Source organism: Strix uralensis, chromosome 2 (assembly GCF_047716275.1).
Source record: "Strix uralensis isolate ZFMK-TIS-50842 chromosome 2, bStrUra1, whole genome shotgun sequence".
Classification (NCBI taxonomy): Eukaryota; Metazoa; Chordata; class Aves; order Strigiformes; family Strigidae; genus Strix; species Strix uralensis.
The window spans coordinates 127,734,265-127,756,596 of record NC_133973.1 but is presented as its reverse complement, the minus strand read 5'-3'; the positions used below and the strand labels follow the sequence as shown (position 1 = coordinate 127,756,596).

The 22,332-nt window shown below is 40.2% G+C and overlaps 1 protein-coding gene across 1 annotated transcript in view; it reads left to right on the top strand.

The window, feature by feature from the left end:
• FAT3 (FAT atypical cadherin 3) overlaps positions 1–22,332 on the top strand; it is a 416,111-nt gene that overhangs the window by 374,977 nt on the left and 18,802 nt on the right. The window contains exons 20-22 of the mRNA XM_074860296.1: positions 4,387–4,521; positions 5,488–5,645; positions 13,185–13,653. Of these exons, the coding sequence (XP_074716397.1) occupies positions 4,387–4,521; positions 5,488–5,645; positions 13,185–13,653 (762 nt within the window). The remainder of the gene's footprint in view (positions 1–4,386; positions 4,522–5,487; positions 5,646–13,184; positions 13,654–22,332) is intronic.

Genomic DNA, 22,332 nt, shown 5'->3' with positions numbered 1-22,332 from the left:
TGTCCTCAGCTCCACAGAGCACGCACTGGCTCTTAAAGAGTCCTGGGTGTTTTGCAGGATTGGGCATCAGGAACCCAATTCCTATGTGTACAACACTGCTTTTACCATTTTCAAGAAGTACACATGTACTAATGAGCCTTGAGCTGTCCTGGCAAGGTGGCCAGGAAGACTGAAGAAGAAGGTGTCCTGTCTGTGCTTGGGAACAAAGAACTGCAGATAAATTTGATAGGTTTGATTTGGCTGTAGTCCTTTTAACATTGCACTTGTGTAAGGAGAGATGTTTCTCCCTGCGAATATCCCCCATTTTAAGGCCCTTGTTGAGAATGCACAATCTTATGTAAAACATGGAAGAGCTGAAGCGTGAAGTGGGGGCATGGCAGTAGAATCGGAGCGAGTGGCAATTGCTATCTATCACTTAAGGGGTCTTAAGGGAAGCTGTGTTCAAGGGTGGATGGAAGAGGTCAGATGTCTCAGTTCTTCTAAAACTGGAGAGTATCTGTTTCAATAGGACATATTGTGAGACACAGTGTTTTCCAGGGACACTTGAGATAACTGAAACCCATGGCTGACTTGTCCAGAAACAAGTTTGCCGCATCTGCGCTGATACGTATACAGTAATCATTGTTTATAATACCTGGTCACCATGCTCCAAAAATAAAACAAGTTTCAGCTCATGAGTTGATGGTCTTCCCTCCCCACTAGACAAATTATTAGGTTGTTTAAAAGTAGCAGTTTGGACGTTGCTTTTACGTTTCTGGGACTCTGGCCTTCAGGAGTCACCTTTCAAGCTTTCTTCTGCAAGTGAGAGAAACAGATTCTTTTTTTAATACTCATACAAATTCAGGAGAGTGGTCTTACAGAAAAACACCAAATATCACAAGGCTCAAGTTAAAATTGTTGAAGCACTCTATTTTCAAAATATATTTACATTCCTGGAAGTGATTCTTCTTTGGAGGGACAGGAATTAAATAAATGTCTCATTTTGCAGTGGACGAGTGTTTTCTTCCTCAGTATACCAGAAGGGAGATTGTGATACTTTTACCTCCTTTTAGAGAATCCAACTGAAGATGATCTGTCCAAATCAAGTGGGTCTATTCCACCTTTTCCTGCCATGCACTGGTTGATGCTAGCTCATGTATGTCTGTGATACCTTGCAGAGAACAGCTTTATTAATGCTAATGTGAGTTTCAAGGGAATGCCGTGGATTGTCTGGACTTGCCTACAGAAAAAAAAAAAAAGATCAATTCAAATCTATATTTCTTGAATCTCTTACTGGATGGTAAATAGACTGATCTTTGGAGTGGAAATGCAATATTAGAATAATTTTATTTCAAGTCAGGCTGTAAATCTTTGATGTGGACAACGTAACCTTGAACAATTTCACAATTTTGCTCCTCATAGTTGTGAAATCAGCCTGAAAATGCTGTTAGCTAGGGCAATGCAATAATGCAGATTTGTAGCTTATGTACTTATAACCATACAGGCAGGCATAAAGCATTTCTTCTCCCAAGTCTGAATATTTTAAAAATTTTGTGACAACTATGAAATCTTGCTGCAGAATGAATAAGAAGTTGATTTGCTTGTAGTTTACCAGAAGATCTATCCTTGGCCTGCCAGGATAAGCAGTTCTTCAGTGTATCTCCACAGTTGTACTAAATATGTTAGATCCTTTCCATATATTTTTTGACTGTGGAAGGATTACTCTGAAGTACAAATCAGAGTTTGAATCAGCTAAAAAAACCTGTCAGAGATGGATAACAAATTAAGCTATTGCTTTATTGCTTCATGTCAAAGATACAGTCATAGGTTAGGGGATGTGAAAATTTGCAGAGCCACATTTGGAAACCTCAGTGCCCCTTACTGCTGCACACTGATGAGCTGTGGGGCTTTTGTCCAAATGACTTGTCTGTCAGCTACACAGACGCTCACTTGAATTACAGCCTCACAAAAGGTTTAAGTGTGTTCAGAGAAGAGATACACTCTGCGTACAGCAGTATGCTGTGTATTTGTCACATAAGAATGAATTAAAATAGCTAAAAGAAACAACTAGAAAATACAAGGCAGCTTATAGAATATTTAACCACCTGTTATAATTTCAGAAATAATTGTTACTTGCCATTGGATTCCAAAGAATGAGGGTTTTTTCTAAAAAAAAAAAAAAAAACCAACTATAAAAAGGCATCATATTCTCTGTTAAATTCTACAGACCTTACATTTAAATAGAACATAGTTCTGCAGTGCAGAACCCTATTAAATGGCATTTGTTTCTTGATTCTGTAAGACTTAAAGTGTGACTATATTGCAGCTGTTGCTCCTGTTAATGTTACCTACTAAAGTGATTAATAAAGATTACCATGCATCATTTTCTAACAGTGCTACAGGCAGTACTGTAAATCGTTTACTGCATAGACCTCTCAAACAAATGTTTGACAAAGGAAGGGAGGATGTTAAAGATTAAATTGACTGTGCTGTACATCAAGCAAGACATTTACAGTCATTGCCGTATTTGTAGTCAACCCAAGTCCACTTTGAAACCTACAGCAGTAATTTTTCTTTTTCCAGAAAATACTTACAGGGCCAGGTAATTTCAGCTATGCTTAGTATGAGCCCTGCTTGGCTTGTACTAAAGTGTGAGAGCAATAAGATTCTTTCTTTCATTACTTTCAGAGATATACTCTATGACAGGTTGATTTCTTCCTTTATAAATTGTAAATAAAATACATATGCTCTAAAAATAAAGTAGTTTTTGAATATGATAAGGGTCCTGCAATAAACAAGAACTGACAATATTCAGAAAGTGATGGGTAGGAAGGTGCTGGCTTTTTATTGTTAAAATCATCACCTGCATGTATTAAGTAAATGAATTTCATAAGCAGAACAAGAGGTGCCTGTCCATTCCCAGCAACTGGCTTTCACTCTGTTGAACCTCTGGCTGCAAATCAACAGAAGCAAAGGCAGGAGTGCCTTTTTTCCTGCACTTAAAGGCTACTTTCATAGCAGCCACACACAGATGTCCAAAGGTAGAAGCTGATCCTGCATCTACCAAGTTCCTTACTGCAACCAAGAAAAGGCTAACTGCTGTGGAAGTTGTATATTCCTGAGAATTCATATATTAAGCAGCAATAGTTGTATCATGGTTTGCATTATTGTAGACAGCGTTTGCACATCTTTTAAGATTAGGGCAATCAAAACAGATTTATTTAGACACTTGAGAAGTTTTATCCAAACCCCATGGAATGCGAAAAGTTCTTTTGACATTGACAGGCTTTAAAGTAAGCCCTTGACATGCTCTGCTTGATACATGTTAAGAATTTAGGAGGTTTTGAAGAACCTTAATGTAATTGTGTCACACAAGTATTCTAAACAAATTTAAAACTCAGTAGTCATCTGTCCCTTTGGAGTACTTCCCTTATGAAGTTAGTAGTAGTTCTGAATTCACCTACTCTTGGGCAAGATTAGATTTCATACTAATAAAAGACTTTTAGGAAAGAGTTGACACTAGAATTCAGAATAATTTTATCCAAATTATGCTGTTTCCCAAATACAAAAGGATGTGAATGTTTTTCCCAATTTATAATTATAAATTGGAACTGGCTATTTAGAATATTAAGCTGCTTCTTTCTTCAATTAGGTAATGTCAAGAAATACAGTCAACTTATTTTTGAAATTTATTCATATTGAGTTCTTAGTGACCAGAGCAAGTAATGCACTTTTTTTTTTTTTTCCCCTGAACATATGCAGTTCCAGATGCAGCTGGACTTGTGTAGTCACAACCAGAAGAAAGAAGGATAGGTTTTGGCAGCCTGGGCAAGGTGCACAATAGGATGTGCGATCTCAGAAATGTCAAGAGGAACATGGGGGCAGGACAAGCTTGCCTGTGCTGTACGATCAGACTGTCAGCATGTCCTGTGCAATATGAGGATGAAGAGTGCAGCTCTGTAGCCCAGGAATGGCTGCTTCTTACTTTTTTCTCCTAGGGAACTCTACCTTCATAAATTTGCTTCTCATGCATGTGCTGGGGCAAAAGGAGTGCATAGCTTCAAGTAATTTTTTTTCTCATATCTCTAAATCCCCTGTGCAGGAGGCTTTCTGAGAAAATGAATGGCTTGAGAGTCACAACACCAATTATAAACCAGTTACTGCTCATAATAGTTAGTTTTTATAATACAATGCCATGGGGTTTAGGGCAGCCTTTGAAGAACTGTAATGGTTTTGCTAGATACTTGTTCAAAGGACGTCTCTTCTGTGAAGGTTTTATTTTTTTATTATTATTATTATTAAGCCATTCTTTGCTTGTACTGAAGTGTGAGATCAATAATTGTCTTTCATTACTCTTGTATTGCTGCAGATCATGTGTATCCCTGACAGTGTTTTAACTTATTGCAGGAGGACTCTGCCCAGGGTCTAACGATCCCTGTCTGGAGAAGCCATGTCCAGGAGACATGCAGTGTGTGGGGTATGAAGCTAACCGGAGACCGTTCATCTGCCAGTGCCCACCAGGAAAGCTTGGCGAATGTTCAGGTGCATGTCACAGTGGTAAAGGGAGATATACTTGAACAACAAAGTGATGCCATTCTCATTTTTTAGGTAGAGGTACAACTGAAGTCAACAGAAAGTGTACTGCTTAACCCTTCTCAGCACTGGCATTTGGTGTATCTGTTTATAAGCCCTGTAAAATACTTCTCTTTATAGCTATGGGGCTGTATGAAGACCGTGATCCAGTTTCCGTTGGGAAATTCCCACTGACTTGGTTGATTCCCAGATCAGTAGAACAGGCTGCTAAGAAAACAGGACTTTTTCCTAGAGACTGTTATGCCAGATGTTTTCCTGCCATGGGCAAAGCTTTATAAATTAACTCTTCTGCTTACTATTTAGATTACTGAAATTCCAGTCTTTATTAATGAAAACACTACACCATCCCAAAAGAAAGTTTGAGCACATTTGTTAGTACTCTGCAGCTGTGTTCCCTGGGACGTAAAGAGCCAGATAGAAAGACAGTGAAGTGGAGCTTTCTGTTGACCAGTGAATCCAGGGCTTCATGACAGAGGATGTGTGCTATTTCTCCAATGAAAATACAGCAGATACTGAGCTGTATTACTGTGGTCCTGGCCAGTGGTTGCGGGGAGCTCATTGCAAGGGTTTGGCTGGCCTGATGTACAAACATGGTTGTATTTAACTCCTCCTGTTACCAGTGAGGTGAGATAGGTGCCTCCAGGGGTGTATAACCTTAAAAATGCTGAATACTTGTAGAAACTTTTATTTTTTACAAGTATGGAATTTTTCTCCATTCCCTGAAAAATAATTTTTAAAAAAATACAATATGTTTTTGTAGTAGGTGCCAGGTTTTTTCCCATCAAAGTTGGTTTTTATTTATTTCTTCCTAGACATTCTCATTAGCTCTATAAATTCTTTAATTAACTTGACAGTTGAGGAATTATTTCATGTGTTGCTAACAGAACATGTGTCTTTTCAAAATGGTTATTTCAGGCCACACTTCCCTTAGCTTTGCTGGGAATAGCTACATTAAATACCGGGTTTCTGAAAATAGCAAGAAAGAGGAATTCAAGTTGGCTCTCCGTCTGCGAACCTTGCAAAGCAATGGAATTATAATGTACACCAGAGCAAATCCCTGTATAATTCTGAAGGTAATTAAATAACTTATCTTTTCCGCAGTTGTTTTGCTTGATTATATGTTTTCTGTTGGCTCTTGATTTGGGGAATGCTGTTCTCATTTCAGCTGTGGATTGAGAAGATGAAGTCTGATCTGTTTCATGCTAACAGGGAAAAACAACAATTGCGACAATGGCAGCAACAACAATCAAAAAAGCAGCTTGTTAGTGGTACTTTACTTGAAAAATGCTCCATTGGGTGCTGTTCATTATAAGAACATTATCTGTGTCTCCATACAGGAGCCAATCTGCACACGATGTAAGATTTGGCCATTTATATGACCATATAGTCAAAACGATGCATGCTGAAGTAGCTGTTCTTCCCCTGTGTCTGTGCCTGTGGTTAGAGGATATGCCCTCACTGCTGTTGAATTAATTCCAGAAACCAACTGCTTAGAACATGTCTCCTACTGAATGTGAAGATTTCTGCACTCTGTGAATTAAGATTATTTGTTGAGAGGCATGGGGTAGCTAGAGGTTCATATCAAATCAGTATTTAATTGATAAGGTCTCCATGCATTTTTGTTCTTTGTTGGGTTTCTATGGAATGGCAAATATCTGCTGGATGAAAAGGGAGTGCTAGGCTCATCCAAGAGCCTGCATGTATAGTATTTCTTCTAGAGCCTCCAAGGTACAAAATGAAGACATTGACTTTTGTAACTCAGCCATGTCCTATAATTCAGCAGTGGGAGAAATGGCACAGAGCCTTTTGTGTCTGTATTTGCAATCTTTAGAGTTCTTTTGGCTGAATGCTTAGGTAATGTTAAAATGGCTAGATGAGTTATTAATGGACAACAAATAATTTTATAGCAGTTAGACTGAAATATTTCATGAACAGAGGTACTGTCATTCAGATGGGGACTCTCAGCATTGCTCAGATTTGTACAAGACAATTAAGCTCTACTTTGAGACATGGAGAAATGCACAGTTTGATCTTTTCAGTATACTTTTTTGTTCAAAAACCCAAAACAAAACTGCAGGCTTGAAGACCTTCTTTGAAATCATGGTTGCACTTAGCATATATCAGTAGGGAATGTTTGCAATTCTGTAGTTTTGAAAAATTCTTGGAATAAAACAAATGGCCCTGGTGGAAGGCGTCACTTGAAAGCAATAAGTGGTAATACAGAGGCAGACTGAAATGGAGTTAGAATGATGATAGAAGATTTTATTTTGTTAGAGTTCAGCATATAAAACTATTATGATTAAAGAGTACAGCAGGTCAGATCATAGGCAACTGAGTAGAAATCTCCAGTTGAAGCTGTGAAATTTCACCACCAAAAAAGAAAAAATCATGCTATTAAAAAAACCAAGAGAGCTCCTCATTGCAGTCACCTGGGTCGAGTTTTTAGTTGTGGGGTAGGAATTACGTGTTTTCAGTCACCACTTCACACAATCACCAAACCATTTTGCTTTGAAAGATACTGGAAGGGAAAAATAATACTTAAAGGAGCAGCAACAAGAGCTGTGACTACTCTGCTCTGATCTCATAGGCCAACCTCCAAGTCATGCTCTGTTTTGCTTCCTAGCTCCAAGAAAGGATTTCCAGCTCTGAACCCATCTCATGGGGCACTTAGTAGAGAGCTTCAGATGCAGCTGCCACCTCACGTGTCCAATGAGTGAGGTCCAGGGTCGTGGACCCTGCAAAGGCAAAGGCTCCACTTTCTCCTGTGCATTGATTGGGGGAGAACACAGGGAATTCCCTTCCCAGAGCCTCATGCTTGGCTTTTAGGTAGGGCAGGATTTGAGGTTGCAGTGAGTACATCATTTTCCCAGGTCTGGCCCTTGGCTTCTATAAGCATAGGGTTTAAAGAAAAGGAGAGCATTACATTCAGCATGTTTTTTGAAGAAATGGCATCACTTAAAAGATCAGGAATTCCTAGAGTGTTGTTTGTGAAGGTCATTTAGCAGAGAAACATGACTAAAGTCTCACAAAAGTGCTCTATGGCAGACGAATGGCATTATCCTCAAGGGATGTAGCCATAGCAAGTCTCTTCAGGGATGGCAGCTAACTCATGAACTGTACTTTGGAGATCCCTAATTCAGATGTTTTCAAGCAAGTTACACTTAGATTTTCTTAGCATATGGTTTTTCATTTGTAAACCAGAGGTAAGGCTTTTTTTTTTTTTAACCAGGTACGTATGTTGTGAGATGGGGAGACACTCAAAAATGAGGCCATTAAGTAGATTAATTAGAGGTCTATAAATGTGAAGTTGTTATCATTTGAGCATTGCTTTCAATTAAATTAAACATGAGGAGAAGCTTTCCAAATAGAGGATAAAGAATGGGATCCTGTGCTCTTTTGAGCACTCTGGCATCACTCCAGCAAAGCACTTAATCACTTGCTTTAACTTCCTGTATTTGAAGGCAATTGGACTACTCACATACCTTAATTTTAAGCATGTACTTAAGTATCTGCCAGATTAGCACCAGAGAGTCCAGCACCAACACTGAGCTCTAAACAAAGGCGGAGGTGGAAGAAGTTTAGACCCACCACATAGTACAAGCTCATGGGAGAACAAACAGAAACCACCACCACTGTTGGGGCATATTGTGGCATTGATTTTTTTGAAGCAAGGCTCCCCCACTGCAGTCTATTTCAAAATTAATTCTGCAATATGGTTTTCAGTGTTTAAATGACCAGTTTAAATTTGGGATCTCATACATTTGTGATAACTCGAGGGATGGAAATATTTCATAATCATAACAAAGTGTCCTTCTTGGATGAATAATCAATTCCATAGAGCAAACTGCTTGTCTACTACTTTTCTGAAAGCCTACCAGCTACACTGTGTTGATACAATATAATAAGGGTGTTATTTATTCAGCTGTTTCAAATAAAGCAATTCATCCATCGATTTTGAGAGGTTGGCCATTTTTTTCATTGTGTGCTCTTGCTTTTAAGACAATTGGGGCAAAATGAGATGCAGGTCGATGGCATTTTTTTTTCCTTTGAAAAGATTACGTGTACCAAAACCATTTCCTTTTTCCTGCATAGCATCCTATGTAGCACCTTTTTCCTATGTAGGAAAAGTATGATTTAACAATTTAAAGTATTATGAAGCCATTACAGAGAATTCCATAATTTATTTTATTTTTTCCGAAGAATATAATGGAGATTCAACTTGTTTTGTGAAATTTAAAGGATAAATAGGTAAAGACTTTCCCATCATGCCAGAAATACAGCTATTAAACGGTAAAAGGCAAGCATATGTTCTTCCATCCAGGCAGTTAATGTGAAACTTTAGTTAAGTATATATTATACATTACTGCTGCATGGCTTATGCTGGATAAGTCTGAAGTTTGGATATGATCCCAGTTATGGCTGGAGTTGAAACGAGTAATATTTTAATTAAATATACCGTTTTACACAAACGAACCTGAAATGTAATTCAGCTAACGAAATATTTCCCCAGATAGATTAGTAGGCAACATGCTGTATCCATGGTGTGTGACTGCAGATGGACTGTGTGAGCCTAAGGTGGTCTCAGAAGAACCATTTGATCATTTTATTACCTATGTTGATACACAAATATGGATGTTAGCCAAACATCTTAGCCAGGCTAATATTCTAATATAATTTGCAATATGTGTTTGGCTCCATTTTGCTCATTGAATGAAACTGTTGAGATGTAAAAGATTGCATCAGCTTTTGGAGCCTTGTCTGTTCTTTGTACTTCTCTACAGGTGAGGAATTTTGTGTCTGTAAGAGCATACATGCTTAACGATGCATTAACCTCACTGTTCTAGTAGTTATAATGAGAGATACTGTAACTAAACCCAGAAAGATTGTGGAAGCTTGGTGGGAATTTTCTGCCCAGCTAAGATGAAGCATTGTCCCTCTGCTTTCATCTTGATCCAGAGGGTCTCTGCTGGCGTCGTAGGCTGCTCTTGCAAAAGGTTGCAGAGTTTGCCTCTCTCTGCTGTGGAATGGAGTAACTCAAGCTCTCTGCTGTGTTACATCACATAGATGGAGAAAAAAGCAGTGCCATACGTTCAGTCCTGAGAAGAGTCTGATGCTACCAGCCCTCAACCAGAGCAGGCATCCCACTGAGGTTATTGTCTGGATAACTGCTGAGCCTGGACAACAGCATTGGCCATTCATTGGACTTCCATACTATTTGCTTAAATGTACCTCATTTAGTAAGAAACTAACTTGAAGTTCAGCTTTTCTTGGTACCAAGGTCCAGGCTACAATCAAAGGGCCCCCTTTGAGGATTGAACAGTGTCCCTGACATTACAGTTGTTACGAGGATACATGGGAACACCAGGGATTAATTGCTGAATCAAAGATCCGTGGTTGAATTCTACATACTTGGGAGTGGAGACGTTGTTTTGTCCTGTTGAGTGGAGGACCCTTCTCCTCCCTGCCCAGCCAGCGTAGCTGCTCAGTAGGTAGCATAGGAGCCCCTTGCACCCCCTGCTCCTCATGGGCTGTTCCTGCTCTTCCTCCTCCTTCTAGAGGGATGGGGCCAGTAGGGGACAAATACATCCTCCCTGTCCCACTACAGCAAGGCCTGTGACCATCTGATTAGTGAAAGTATTTTTATGATCCCATTGCTAGGGGTATCTGGGCATGTCACAGTCTTTAATGTATATATCCATAAAGCGGTGGTGTGAGGTAGGGAAATGACGTTATTCCTCTTTTACTGATGGAGACCTGAAACTAATGACTTGCTTGAGATCCCAGAGGAAGAGTGTTGCAGAGTGTAGATTCCCATGCATATCTATCATATCTTAGGCTAGTATTGTAAGCATCAAACCATCCTTTCCATCTTTCACTCTAGCCTAAGGTGGAGGTTACTAGTGGTTTTTTAATGAAAGGAAGGAAACATAGCCTTTCAGACAATATATATTTACTGTGTATGTCAAATCATCTGCTGGTAAAAAGAAATAAAAGTGGATGAGAAAGATGTATAAAACATATTTTAACGGCAAATCTTCTAGATCATCGTTTCCCGTATACAAATGGTGTAATATTTATCCCAGGTGCTCATATGTGGTGCTGTATTTATAAAGATAATTGGAAAAGCATGTTCTGTAAGGGTAATAGACATGCAGGCAGTAGGTCCTTCAGGGTATAAGTAGTCTTAGGGGAGGTATATGTATATTATACACAATCAGTAGAAGAGTTTCCATAGGAAAAAGCCTTTTGAATAAGAAGCAAGTTAACTGCTTATCCGATAATGGCTGTTTTTCAAAGTGTAATATGTTGGCATGTATTTTTCTGTTTGATTTGTATTCCTGTTGAGCCAGGCCACACTTTCTGAGCAGTGCCTTCAAGGTTTGTGGACTATTTTGTGCACAGGGAGAAAAGAAGCTATTGCTCTGTCTCTGGAGAGAAACCAGCTCAGTTTATCAGAGCATCTTGTTTACAGAGATTCCTCCTGAGCAGATGCTTTAATAGGCCAAATTTCAATCTACGGAAATAGTTTACAGCTGAGTTTTGAGTCCTGTAAGAAAAGATTTTTTTAATGAAAAATGATCCAGACTTACTTTTCTATACAGCCATTAGCCTTTTATGATTGAGCTATAGGAGTACCAAGCAACATCCATCCCTCAAGCATGTTTTATTACAATCATAGATCTCATTTCTTCTCAGTTTCATTACATCCTACAGTTCAAGGACTTCAAAATAGCCACCTGCCCATAGCAGGGGCTAATTCTTGCTCTTCTGGCTCCTTCTACATGTGTAACTCTCTAACATCCTTCATGCCAGACAGAGTAAGTAGGTAGCTGGCATTTATAGGGAGCTTGTCATGTGCTTAGCATCTCTGTGTCCATCCCATCCAAGCAATTGCAGAGAAGTGGAGTGGTGTGGTTTACACCCCGACTGCCCAGTGTGACTTGGCTTGAGGTTACAGCCCAGTTCACATTCCACTGGTCAAGAGACTGAGGTCTGGAAAGGAGAAGGAAGTCCAAAGATCATCAGAACTCAAGATTTTAGCCTTAGCTTTTCTCCAGCTGGTTTTGTGAACCTCCAAGGACAGTAAAATTCTGATAATGTCATGACAACACAGTCTTCTCCTGTCAATTAAATATGCCATTTACCTTCAAGCCACGTGAGAGACCCTAGCAGAGAAGAGTTTGAGCACCAGTTCAGACACATGCCAAGGGTGTCTCTAGCTAACACAGTTTTAAATGACTATTCATGTCAGAAACAGCCAGAAATGTCCAAAGACAGATAGACACAGTGCAGCATCCTCACATCTGCATTAGTCATGTCAGTTTAGCAGGCCACCAAAGCTCTGGGGGGGTTCTTGCATTGACAGCTATGGCAACTCTGCTCTTCTGGAAGAGAGCAGTTAGGGTTGTGTTATGAATAAGCCAGTGAGAGTATAATGTGTGCTGCAGGGAACAGTGAAAAAGAACACAGCGCCTGAACTTTTCAGGGGGATAAATAATGGGACAGAACTGTCTTGAGATGAGGTTTGCAGAAATAAATACTTCCTAGAGCATGACATAAAGGTAAAATAATTGCAAGAGTTTTCAGAGAGCTTGGATCCAATTAATGTGTCATAAGAAATTATTTCCAGCATTGTCAGCCATTTTAAACTTATCTGCCATCTGTTAAAGAAACCTAAAATCTTTGGGTAAACTGCTAATCAGGAAAGCAGCACTTTGTACCTATTCCCTCACTCTGCACTTTGCCTATCCCAGCAGGCTGGCACAGATTTTCCCTTTATGAGGACTTCAGATGGGTGAGAGGCAGGAGGGAGAGTGAGAAATCCTAACAATCCCTCTAAAGTCATGAACCCAGCATAAATATTAGGAAAGGAAGACAACTAGGAGACATACTGTGTCATCTGTGAAGTATGCGCAGAACAGGTAGTATAGCATCCTTGGAAAATAGCTGACGTTTGGTCAACCAGAATCTTAGTGTTGTCCTCAGAGGAACTAAGCTTGTGACGCTTAGGGACAAATCTACACCTTGCGGAGATACTCCAAAAGATTACAGAGGCACAGGATGTGTGCATGAGCAGATCACCTAACATCCCCCGCTGAAAGCAGTGGCCGCTGACTTTGCCACAAGCCTCTCTCAAACAGTCAAGGGTGGTCCTTGCCCTGAGGGACTGTCCTTTTGGTTGCATCCACCACCAGGAGCAGAATCACAGCACATGGGTACATGACGGGACTTGCTCAGAGAGACACGACTGCTTAGCAGCAGAGCCAAGAGCAGAAAGTGGGCCCTCCAGTCCATGCCCTGTTCAGTGAGGCATACCATTATCCCAGTCCTCGCTTGTATTCTGCATCTATATTTTTTTCTTATTTTCAGTTTGCCTACCATAACTGGCTTTGGGTAAATTCTAAGTAGGCTGATATTTATCACCATATATTTTTCGGTGATGACAAAGGCACAGCTTTTTGCTATTCTAGTGTCATGTAGGAGAGCAGCTTTAACACTGTATAAAGACTGTCTAGAAGTCCTCTCTGTTTCCAGATTCCCCATGAGAGCGTGTTATGAGACAGCTGAGGGTCTGAACCTGGAGTACTTTGGTTTCTGTTTTCCTCCTGCAGATTGTTGATGGCAAACTGTGGTTCCAGCTGGACTGCGGAAGTGGCCCGGGAATCCTGGGAATTTCTGGCAGGGCCGTTAACGATGGAAGCTGGCATTCGGTCTTCCTGGAGCTGAATCGCAATTTCACGAGCTTGTCCCTGGACGACAGCTACGTGGAGCGCCGCAAAGCCCCCCTCTATTTCCAGAGTCTCAGCACAGATAGCTCCGTCTACTTCGGCGCCCAGGTCCAAGTGGATAACGTCCGCAGCCTGACTGACAAGAGAACAACGCAGGTCTTGAGTGGCTTTCAGGGCTGCCTGGATTCAGTTGTCCTAAATAACAACGAACTGCCGCTCCAAAACAAGCGCAGCAGCTTTGCAGAAGTGGTTGGCCTGACCGAATTAAAGCTTGGCTGCGTCCTCTACCCCGATGCCTGCGAGAGGCATCCCTGCCAGAACGGCGGCACCTGTACCAGCGTGCCATCTGGTGGTAAATGTTTTGCATTACTTTATGGGTTTCCCCCTCCCCATTTTCCTCTATAATTTATTGCCAGAGATGGTTTTATGCAGCAACATGCTTGAAAAATTCTCATGAACTCTATAAAACTCTGATAGGTATTGCAAATTGTGTAAAAGCTGTTTGCTCTATAAATAACGGTGAAATGGTGCCCCTTCTCATTGCATTAGTGTTCCAGGAGGGAATTGATTTATTGGCTGTTAGGATAATCCTATTTCTATAGAAACCAACAGAATTACAATTACTGTAATGCTCAGCTGGATTTTGCAGGATCCATTTACAGCATCGAAGGCTGTACACAAAGATGGTTATTTCAAATGTCCATCATAGATGCAATGGCACTGTTGTCTTTCTCTGTTTCTGAAGCTGTCACAAATAATTACTGAGCTGTCCACAAACACCTTGGTCCTTTTGTGAGTAAGTAATTTGATTACATGTCTGCATGGAAAATAGGGAGTCCGTGCCATTCTAAACCCCCCCTCCCCAGAAGTGTATTTTACAGCTTCCTCAGAGGCCTTAGTGCTTCAAGGTCTAAGTAATATTATCCAAAGTTTATAGGGCATTGATTTAAACTGTGCTCGTGCTGGAGTTTCCTATCCAGTGGTTATATGGTGGCTTGTGTTATTTGGAGCCAGTGACTTACTACCCAGTAATGTAGTGCACAAGTTACCAGACCATAAGAACAGTCAGCATCTTAGCGGGAAAAAAGCAAATGGCATACATCTAGGACGTTTCTTCTAGGGCTGTTCTGTCATTGCAGTGTACAGCTTTCCCTTCCAGTTCCACATGCTGTATTAGCAGGCAGCATCACTCACCTTTTCTAGCAGACTAAAACTTCCTCTGAGAAAGAGGATGCTCAACAGAGAGGTCTTCTGCAAGTTCAGAGCTTTCCATCCACTTATTGTCAGTGGATTCCGTATGGTCGTGATTCCCTAAGGAAGTTCCCACTAAACTCTTTTTTTTTATGGAGTATTTAACCACTGTCCCAGGGCTTTCTGCTTTAATGTGTCCATGCAGTTCCCTTGCACCCATAATTATTATTTCTGGTTTTCATTGTTTTAAGCCTTGTTCTCGTATTTCCTTTCTGACCCTCCTTCCCCACATAGATTTTTCTAAACTTTAGGAACTTCCTAAACTTGAGAACAGTTTAGTTTTCAAGGATGAAATCTGGTGAGATCTGAGCAAAACTGACTGTCAAACAGAAGTTTCTCATTTGGATAACCCTGCCTTTATAGGGTAAACCCTGACAATGTGGATTTCCTGATGCTGAGCTATCTCAGCCACCATTTCCTCTGGATCCTTGGCTTTGATTCAGCCACCTCTTCTCCCATGCCAGGGCAAATGTTGCATCAGGGATGCTATTGGCTTTGCTGTCAGTGGAAGGAGATGGAGGGACATTTGGGAGGAAAGAAGCACAACACTGCAAAGCCAGGATGTGATGTGCAGCACGAGGACAAACATTGCTGCTTGTGTGTGTCAATAAGGGTCTTTACCAAGGGAAGGAAAGAAAAGGAGTGCTCCACAACAAGGGCAAAAGAAAATCATTCTGAGCCAGAAGGATGCTGCAGTCACTGAGAGAATTGCTAAGCAAGATTATTTACATCCCTAGGAAATGCAGCTGTAATATGTACATGAACATAACATGGCTTTGATTCAGACTCCATACTTAATAAATGAGGTTAACCATTCACCTGGCATCCTAGGAAGCATGAGAACAACTCCTTCAATTGATTTTATTTGAGTCCATTTACAGTATTGCTCAGCAATCTCATGATGAGTAAATTGAAACCTTTCTAATGAAACGCTTTGCAGTAATTCTTTTTTTCCCAGCACCATGCACATGCCAATTCAAACTGAGGGGAGACTGGGGTGGGGGTGAAACAGGCAGTGCTGAAGATTGGACCCATTTTATAACTGGAATGGCACGCACTGTTTTCACGTCTACATAATTTGCTGCTGGAAAGCAGTCATGGAACTGATTTAACTTGCCTGCGTTCCTGCCTCGGTGAGGGGGCACGTGCCCTGCAGGGATGTTTTGGCTGCCTGCCGTTAAAAAATCTGTTTGCTGTTTTTACTGCCTCAGCAGTGTATGTAAATAAAGGATTGTTATAAAGCCATAATTCCAGCGCAATGGGCCCTGACTGTACGTCAGTGGTTCTGCAGCCCAGCCCACAGGGAGAAGGCATGGGCATTTTTGTTTCCACAAGGCAAAGCAATTCTGCTGTTAGTGTCCTCCATATGCATAAAGGCCACGTAATTAAATTCCATAGAGCAGCGAGCCCAACAGCATTGCAAATGCTAGTTGCGGAGCCACAAATTGCAGCATGCATTTAAGAATCAGCAGCCATTGTATTCACTGACATAGATGTTAGCAGCTGACTTTCATTTAAAACAGAAAAAAAAAAAGTAGTAACTCTTCATTTTTTATCTTAAGAAAGAAAATGGCAGCTTTTTTCTTTTTTAGGGGGGGAAACATTCAAAACTATACCATGCAAAGGTCCTTTTCCCAATCCCAGGTCATTCAGTAGCATCAGGATCTCTTGACTAATGTTTTCCATGATATTATCCTCCTATTAAAGTTTGTGGAGAGTAATGTTCTTCTTCCTAAACAGACTATATTTGGTATAAGGATAGAATTTGTTTTAATAAATAAATCCTCTAATTTGAATTTTACAGAGCAGATTTCATATACTGTTAACATCCTTTTTCTTACAGAAACCCTACTGTGCTTTACAAGAAAATTAAGAGAAAGAAAAAGAAAGCTCAGATTTATAGCTAACTTTAAAGGCAAACAGTCAAGCAAAGGTTACCCACCATTATAACATGAAAAGAGTTGCTGGCTACATGCCAGAAATCAAAGGGGTCATGTCTAATTTACATATAATTTGCATAAATTGATCATCTAAAACACAAACCTCCGTAATAGTATTCCTGTTGTGAGATCTTCCTTTCAATAGAAATGCCTACTGCCCTGTTTACCATTAATAAAAATCTGCCTCTGATTATCTTCAATTTCATCCTGCAGTTACAGGAATGGGGTAATGTTACAACCCTGTTTGGGGAATTGCTAAAGCGATGCTTTGTATGCACTAGGAGTGTGTCCACACTGCTGCTGTTAGGGTTTGTATGGGCAAATTCACAGGTATGCAAAAGGTATTGCCCCAAAAGGAGAGTTGGCACAGGCCTGGTTCACCTGTGCTGGCTCTTTCTGTCTGACCTCTCTGCATATTGGAACAGGAGGAAAAATCAGGGATCTTAGCCTGCAGGATAAAGCATAGATAGCTCAGATGCTCTGAGACATCACTGAAAAACCTCTCCGCTTTCAAAATCTGGTTTCTGGGTCAATGACATGAACCTCTGCGTGCACTCGTGTTCCCATGGGTCCAAATCAAGTCCCACAGCAGCACTGTATGCCCAGCATTGTCGGTGGTTAAAGAGAGAGTGCTGCGTGTGCAGGGACCCCATGGGGAAATCCCATGCATGCTAAAAAAGGGCTCGGAAAGGGGAACAAACACTCACTAGGTTTGACAGCTCAGGAGACTCCTAGCAGAAAACGCTTTATATAGCTTTAGGACAGTTTTCTCGGGAGACACTGGAAACCACAGCCCTGAAACACAGGCCACATTCTTCTAGACTTTTCAGTCCCTACCTATAAGTACGGGTCAGTAAAGCTATTTTTAAAGAAAGTTGTTAGCATTTTGAAACCTAACAAACAGCATGACTTTCAGAGACAGCTTGGCTCTTTGGACTGAAATTTCCCAAGAAAATTCCAGCAAGTGTTTAAAGTGTGGTTAAGCTATAAGCTGCTGAATATGAGGTCTTAAAATGGGAAATGTCACACAACCTTAATAATAGAGTGGCGTTACCAGGTCTGCCAATAGTAAATGTATGTTTATCTGCATGAATAACAACATGAGCAATCACAGCAATAGAAAGCTTTACTGTAATCAAATGCAAACACTGCGCCAAGGTTTTCAACCACAGAGAGAAGCCTTGTGCTTGTAAAGCCTGCAATTATAAGTATAGCTACTTCCTTTTAATTTGATCAGTCCTATATACATCTGGCTTTGATTGAAGTAAATGTCTTATATGAGTAGGCAATTTTATTTGAACGTGAAGCATTTGAGCAGAAATATCTACTGAGTCAAGGACTGTGAGCAGAGTGTGAGGACAGAAAGTCATTGCTTTCCCCTCTCCTCATTTTTTCTTTTTTTCTTTTTTCTTTTTTTTATGAGCAGGGTTAAAATCTAAAGGGAGGGGAAAATGCAACCTGGGCCTTAGGTGGTGTTTATAATACATGTTTTAAAGCATGTTGGCAACATTGACATGAGTGTTTTTGAGGATTAGGTAGTTGATAAGAATGACATAAGGAAAAAATGGGTGTATTAATACCAGTTGTGAACTGACCTGGTCTTACTTATGTTCTTGATCTTCCTTTTTCACACACACAACCTGGTGTGCTGTAATGTGAGCATACCAAATGCACATCAGTTAATTTTTAAAAGCTTTTTAGAAATTCTGGGGGGTTTAATCTTTTTTATAGCTATGCTTTTAGACATCTGGATTTAAATTCCACTTTCAAAGCACATACATGCCAATTCTTTCATGGAAAGCACTGGTTTAACAAAGACGGAGGTTCATTTTCATACCAACTAGTGGCAAGAGGCAATCATCTGTTTGAAGACAGATAAGTTAAATCTGAAGTGGCAGGAATATGTATGGCTGAAGAACACACAGTTCTTGAAGGTGGCCTGGTATGTCTATAAACATACCAAAATACAAATTCTGGGAGAGGGCCTCTTTACCTTCAGTTCTTCTCAACAGTTAACTTGCCATGAAACGCTAGTGAGCAGGGCCAAGGGCAGGCCTGTTTCAGGGCATTGAATTTGTCAGGTCTAGCTGCACAGCAGGGAAAGAAACTACATGGAGAGATCAAATGCAAAAGCCAAAGCACGTAACAGATAAAAGCGAGCTCCTCTTGCATGTGATAGATAGAAACAGGAGCATACACATGTTCAAAAAAAGAATTGGCAACAGTTCGGAGCATCCTCTTTAATAAAGCCAAGTAAACCTGAGGATAGACAGACATTCAGATGTGCAGGCTGGGAATGTTACCAACGGAGACGTTTGCTGCATAACGGCATCCCATCTGCTGATGGCACCATGCCTGCCTTTTGCCACTGTTTCTGCTTATTAAGTGCCAAGCAAACATAGGTATAGGCAGGAAGCCTGTGTAGTATCCTCGCTTACAGCATGTTGCTCTTTCATAAAGTCTGGGCTGAAAAATCCCTTTTCCTCTGGACAGGGACATGCCAACGAGGCAGGAAGGGAAGCTGTTGGACTCAAAGTGAGAAGGTGAGACTCAGCTACGTAGAGAGGACTCAGATTAGTGGAGGAGCATGAGAGAAGCCTTATAAAACAACCAGAAAGCGCAAGACTATGTGTAAGCAGGAGAGGGCTATGTCTGCGTAATGTTTTAGATGATGAATGAGCTTTGACGTGAATCTTCTGATGATCCCCTCTCATTGTGCTTCGGTTCCTGCTGTGGAGAGGTGAGGTTTCAGAGGGCAGGACCAGGCTTCCCTCTGGATGGTGCTGAGCTGGAAGACATGCACCAGGAGTGCAGCTAACATGATCCTAAAGCCCTGAAATGTGTGCACTGAGGGTGCTGGGTCCTCAGCACCAACTGTTTTGCTCCACGGACCCACCACCATTGCTCTGCAGGGCTTGCTAATGTAGAGATCATTGCTCATAGCTTGTTGTTCCTCTTAGGTCAGCTGTTGGTACAGGCTATTGTGGCAGATGCTGAGGTCCCACCCCAGAAGCATTGCAGATAGGTTTACCAGAGCTTTCTATCTTTTTCCATTGGTTCCCTCTGAAGAAATACAGTGGTGGCATCACAAAATTTGCTGTCTTAAAGAATGCAGATCAACACTTTCCAGCATCAGTGTGCAAAATTAAATATTCTTATCTCTCGGAGGGACCTCAGATGGACTGTATGATCTCAAATGTTGATGAATTTCCAAGACTTCCAGTGCCTTCATTGTGAACAAGAGCAAGCCCTCCATTGCTTGAAAGAGTTTTTTGATGCCCTGCTGAAAGGACAGGGCACTTAGCATTTTCTTCAGCTCTATTGTTGTTGGACATGGGAAGTTTGCTTATTATTATTGTGCTAAATGGATGGGAAGAAATGCATGATACCTTACCTGGATATTAAATTAAAAGTGTAAGAAAAACTCTTTCTTAGACCTAGGATGCACTCCTGACCAAAAAGGTTTTCTTTATGATGACACTTTGCCCACGACCATGAGGCTACAATGCACAGTAGCGGGCAAAATTACAACCTCTACTCAGAGGTTTGGAGAATCATAAAAGGTCTGGCAAGTGTGCTGGCCGAGTCAATATATGCTGTGTACTGAGCCATCGTATCAGCTCTTCACTTCCCTACTCCATGAATTTTGACATATGCTTTGCTGTGTTGAAGACCTCCCGGGTGAATGCTCTGCAGCTCTTGAGCATGTGTGTCACGGGAAAGTTCTGTGTCTTTTGCCAGTGGCTCAGAGTTGGCAGGTGTATGGCAGTGCTTCCAACAGGAGGAAAAGTCAGTGATAAATGTCATTTAATACTGTCTTGTTTTATTGCCTTTTTTATTTCTAACTTTGATCCCTAGACTTAAAATCTATACTGAATACTTCAGTCTTCTAATATCTGACTGTGTTCCAGCATGATTAAATCAAGTTCAACCAAAAATGTAGGCTTTCAGAAGCATACTTTTCATTTTGGTCTTATTCATACATTGACCGATAGAGCTCTGACCCATCCAGAGCATTCAGTTTAATCTTGTCTTAGTATAAAATGTTAAGTGAAGTTAATATAAACAATAGGCAACAATAATAATTAATAAATCCATGTTCCTTTTATACTTAGTGGTAAAAGGATTATTTTTTTTACCAAATCAATATTTCTTAAAATTTTCTGCAGTGAGTAAATGTAACAGAATGTTACAGACTGAGAACCCAGAACTTAAACAGCTGAAACAAACAGAAGACATGAAAAGAAAGTGGTTCAAAGGCTTTATCTTACAAATGATTGGCAACTAGTAACTTAGCTACAGAAAGTTGGTTTTTAAAGTCACTTTAAAGTTATATAGGTTTAAAATAACAGTTAGCAAATACAACATATCTATTCTGCTATTATATAAGGCAACATATATGTATGAATAGAATGTTTTATATTTGAATTGAACATTTTAATTTCACTTAAACTCATTGAGACCATGAAAATATATAAAACATTACTGCAAATTTTTGAACTATAGATGTCACTGTTCAGTCATAAAAGCACTGTTCAGTCATAAAAGCACTGAAACAGCCTTATTTATTCATGCTGTGATTTCTACCTACAGTATTTCTGTATCAGCTATTTTGCCAACTACCAATAAATCTATCATAGGCATGGCATCAAAATGCAATGCCTGGTGGAGTCACAGTTTTGTAATTCTTCAGACCCAGATCTCTACAAGTCCAGAAAGTTGTTCACATAGTCTGAGTGAGATATGTATAAGACACCAAAAAGTAATGCCATCTTGCCGATGCTGACCAAACTTGCTTTTTAGGAATCCCCAAAGTCAAATCATTTCTCTTCTTAACTCTGTAACCCTGAAAACAGCAGTGCTTCTATCTCCCTTCTTGTAGCAGGACAGCAAAACAGCATGATTATTTGAGCATCTATTTCATTTATCTTCAGTTAAATAGAATTGGACTCTTGACTGAATACACCAGCAAGTCTGGTTCCAAGTTTGTTCTCTAAAGCCTGTCCTCATGAAAGAATTCAATTAGAGTAACTGAACAAGGTGAATTGAACTGGATAGGACATAAAATATGTGGGAGCCTTAATGCAGAATTGCTTTTGCCTCATGCCTCCACTGGGCTTTACCATATCGTTTCCATGAAATTCTTTTCCTTGTAACTGTGCTGGAAATTCCTGCCATGTTTCCTAGAACAGTGGCATTTTTTTTTTTTTTCAGATATATAGATACAGAAAGTTTTAAAAAACACATTTAAAATGCTCACCACTAAGGGATGATATTTCAGCTACATCAGCTTGATCTCCAATAATTTTGACACTGAATTGAGTTGCATTCAACTGTTTCAGCTCTAACTCCAGAAATATTAATGGCAGGAAGGTTCATTGTTCCACTTGCTTAATATGCTATATTCAGTAAGTATATGAACCCCATAACTGGATCTTGAACCTTGCCTACACATCTTCTTGGGGCATTTGGATTCTGTAAGTAGTTTTTTAAAAAATCAGCTAACGGTTTTTACAGATGTCTAGGAAAATTTTGCTAGTTCAACGTCTCTAATCTAGAAGTCTTTCCATCCTACATGTTCCTTGCTCTTTTTAAGTGAAAAAGCACTCATATTTCAATATCCACTTCACAATATAAAGAGACGCACTGCCTCACTGGATTTCTTTGTGACCTTAAATAAAGTTTTTATTAATGGCATTGTGCCATATGAAATCACAAGGAGAGGAAAAAAAAGAGATTTGTCACTTGATACTTGGCAGAGCAAACTGATGGGTTTAAAAACTGTTTCTTACTCTGATGTTGCTCCTCTGTTGGCAAGAAACGTGGAAGTAGGACTTGGA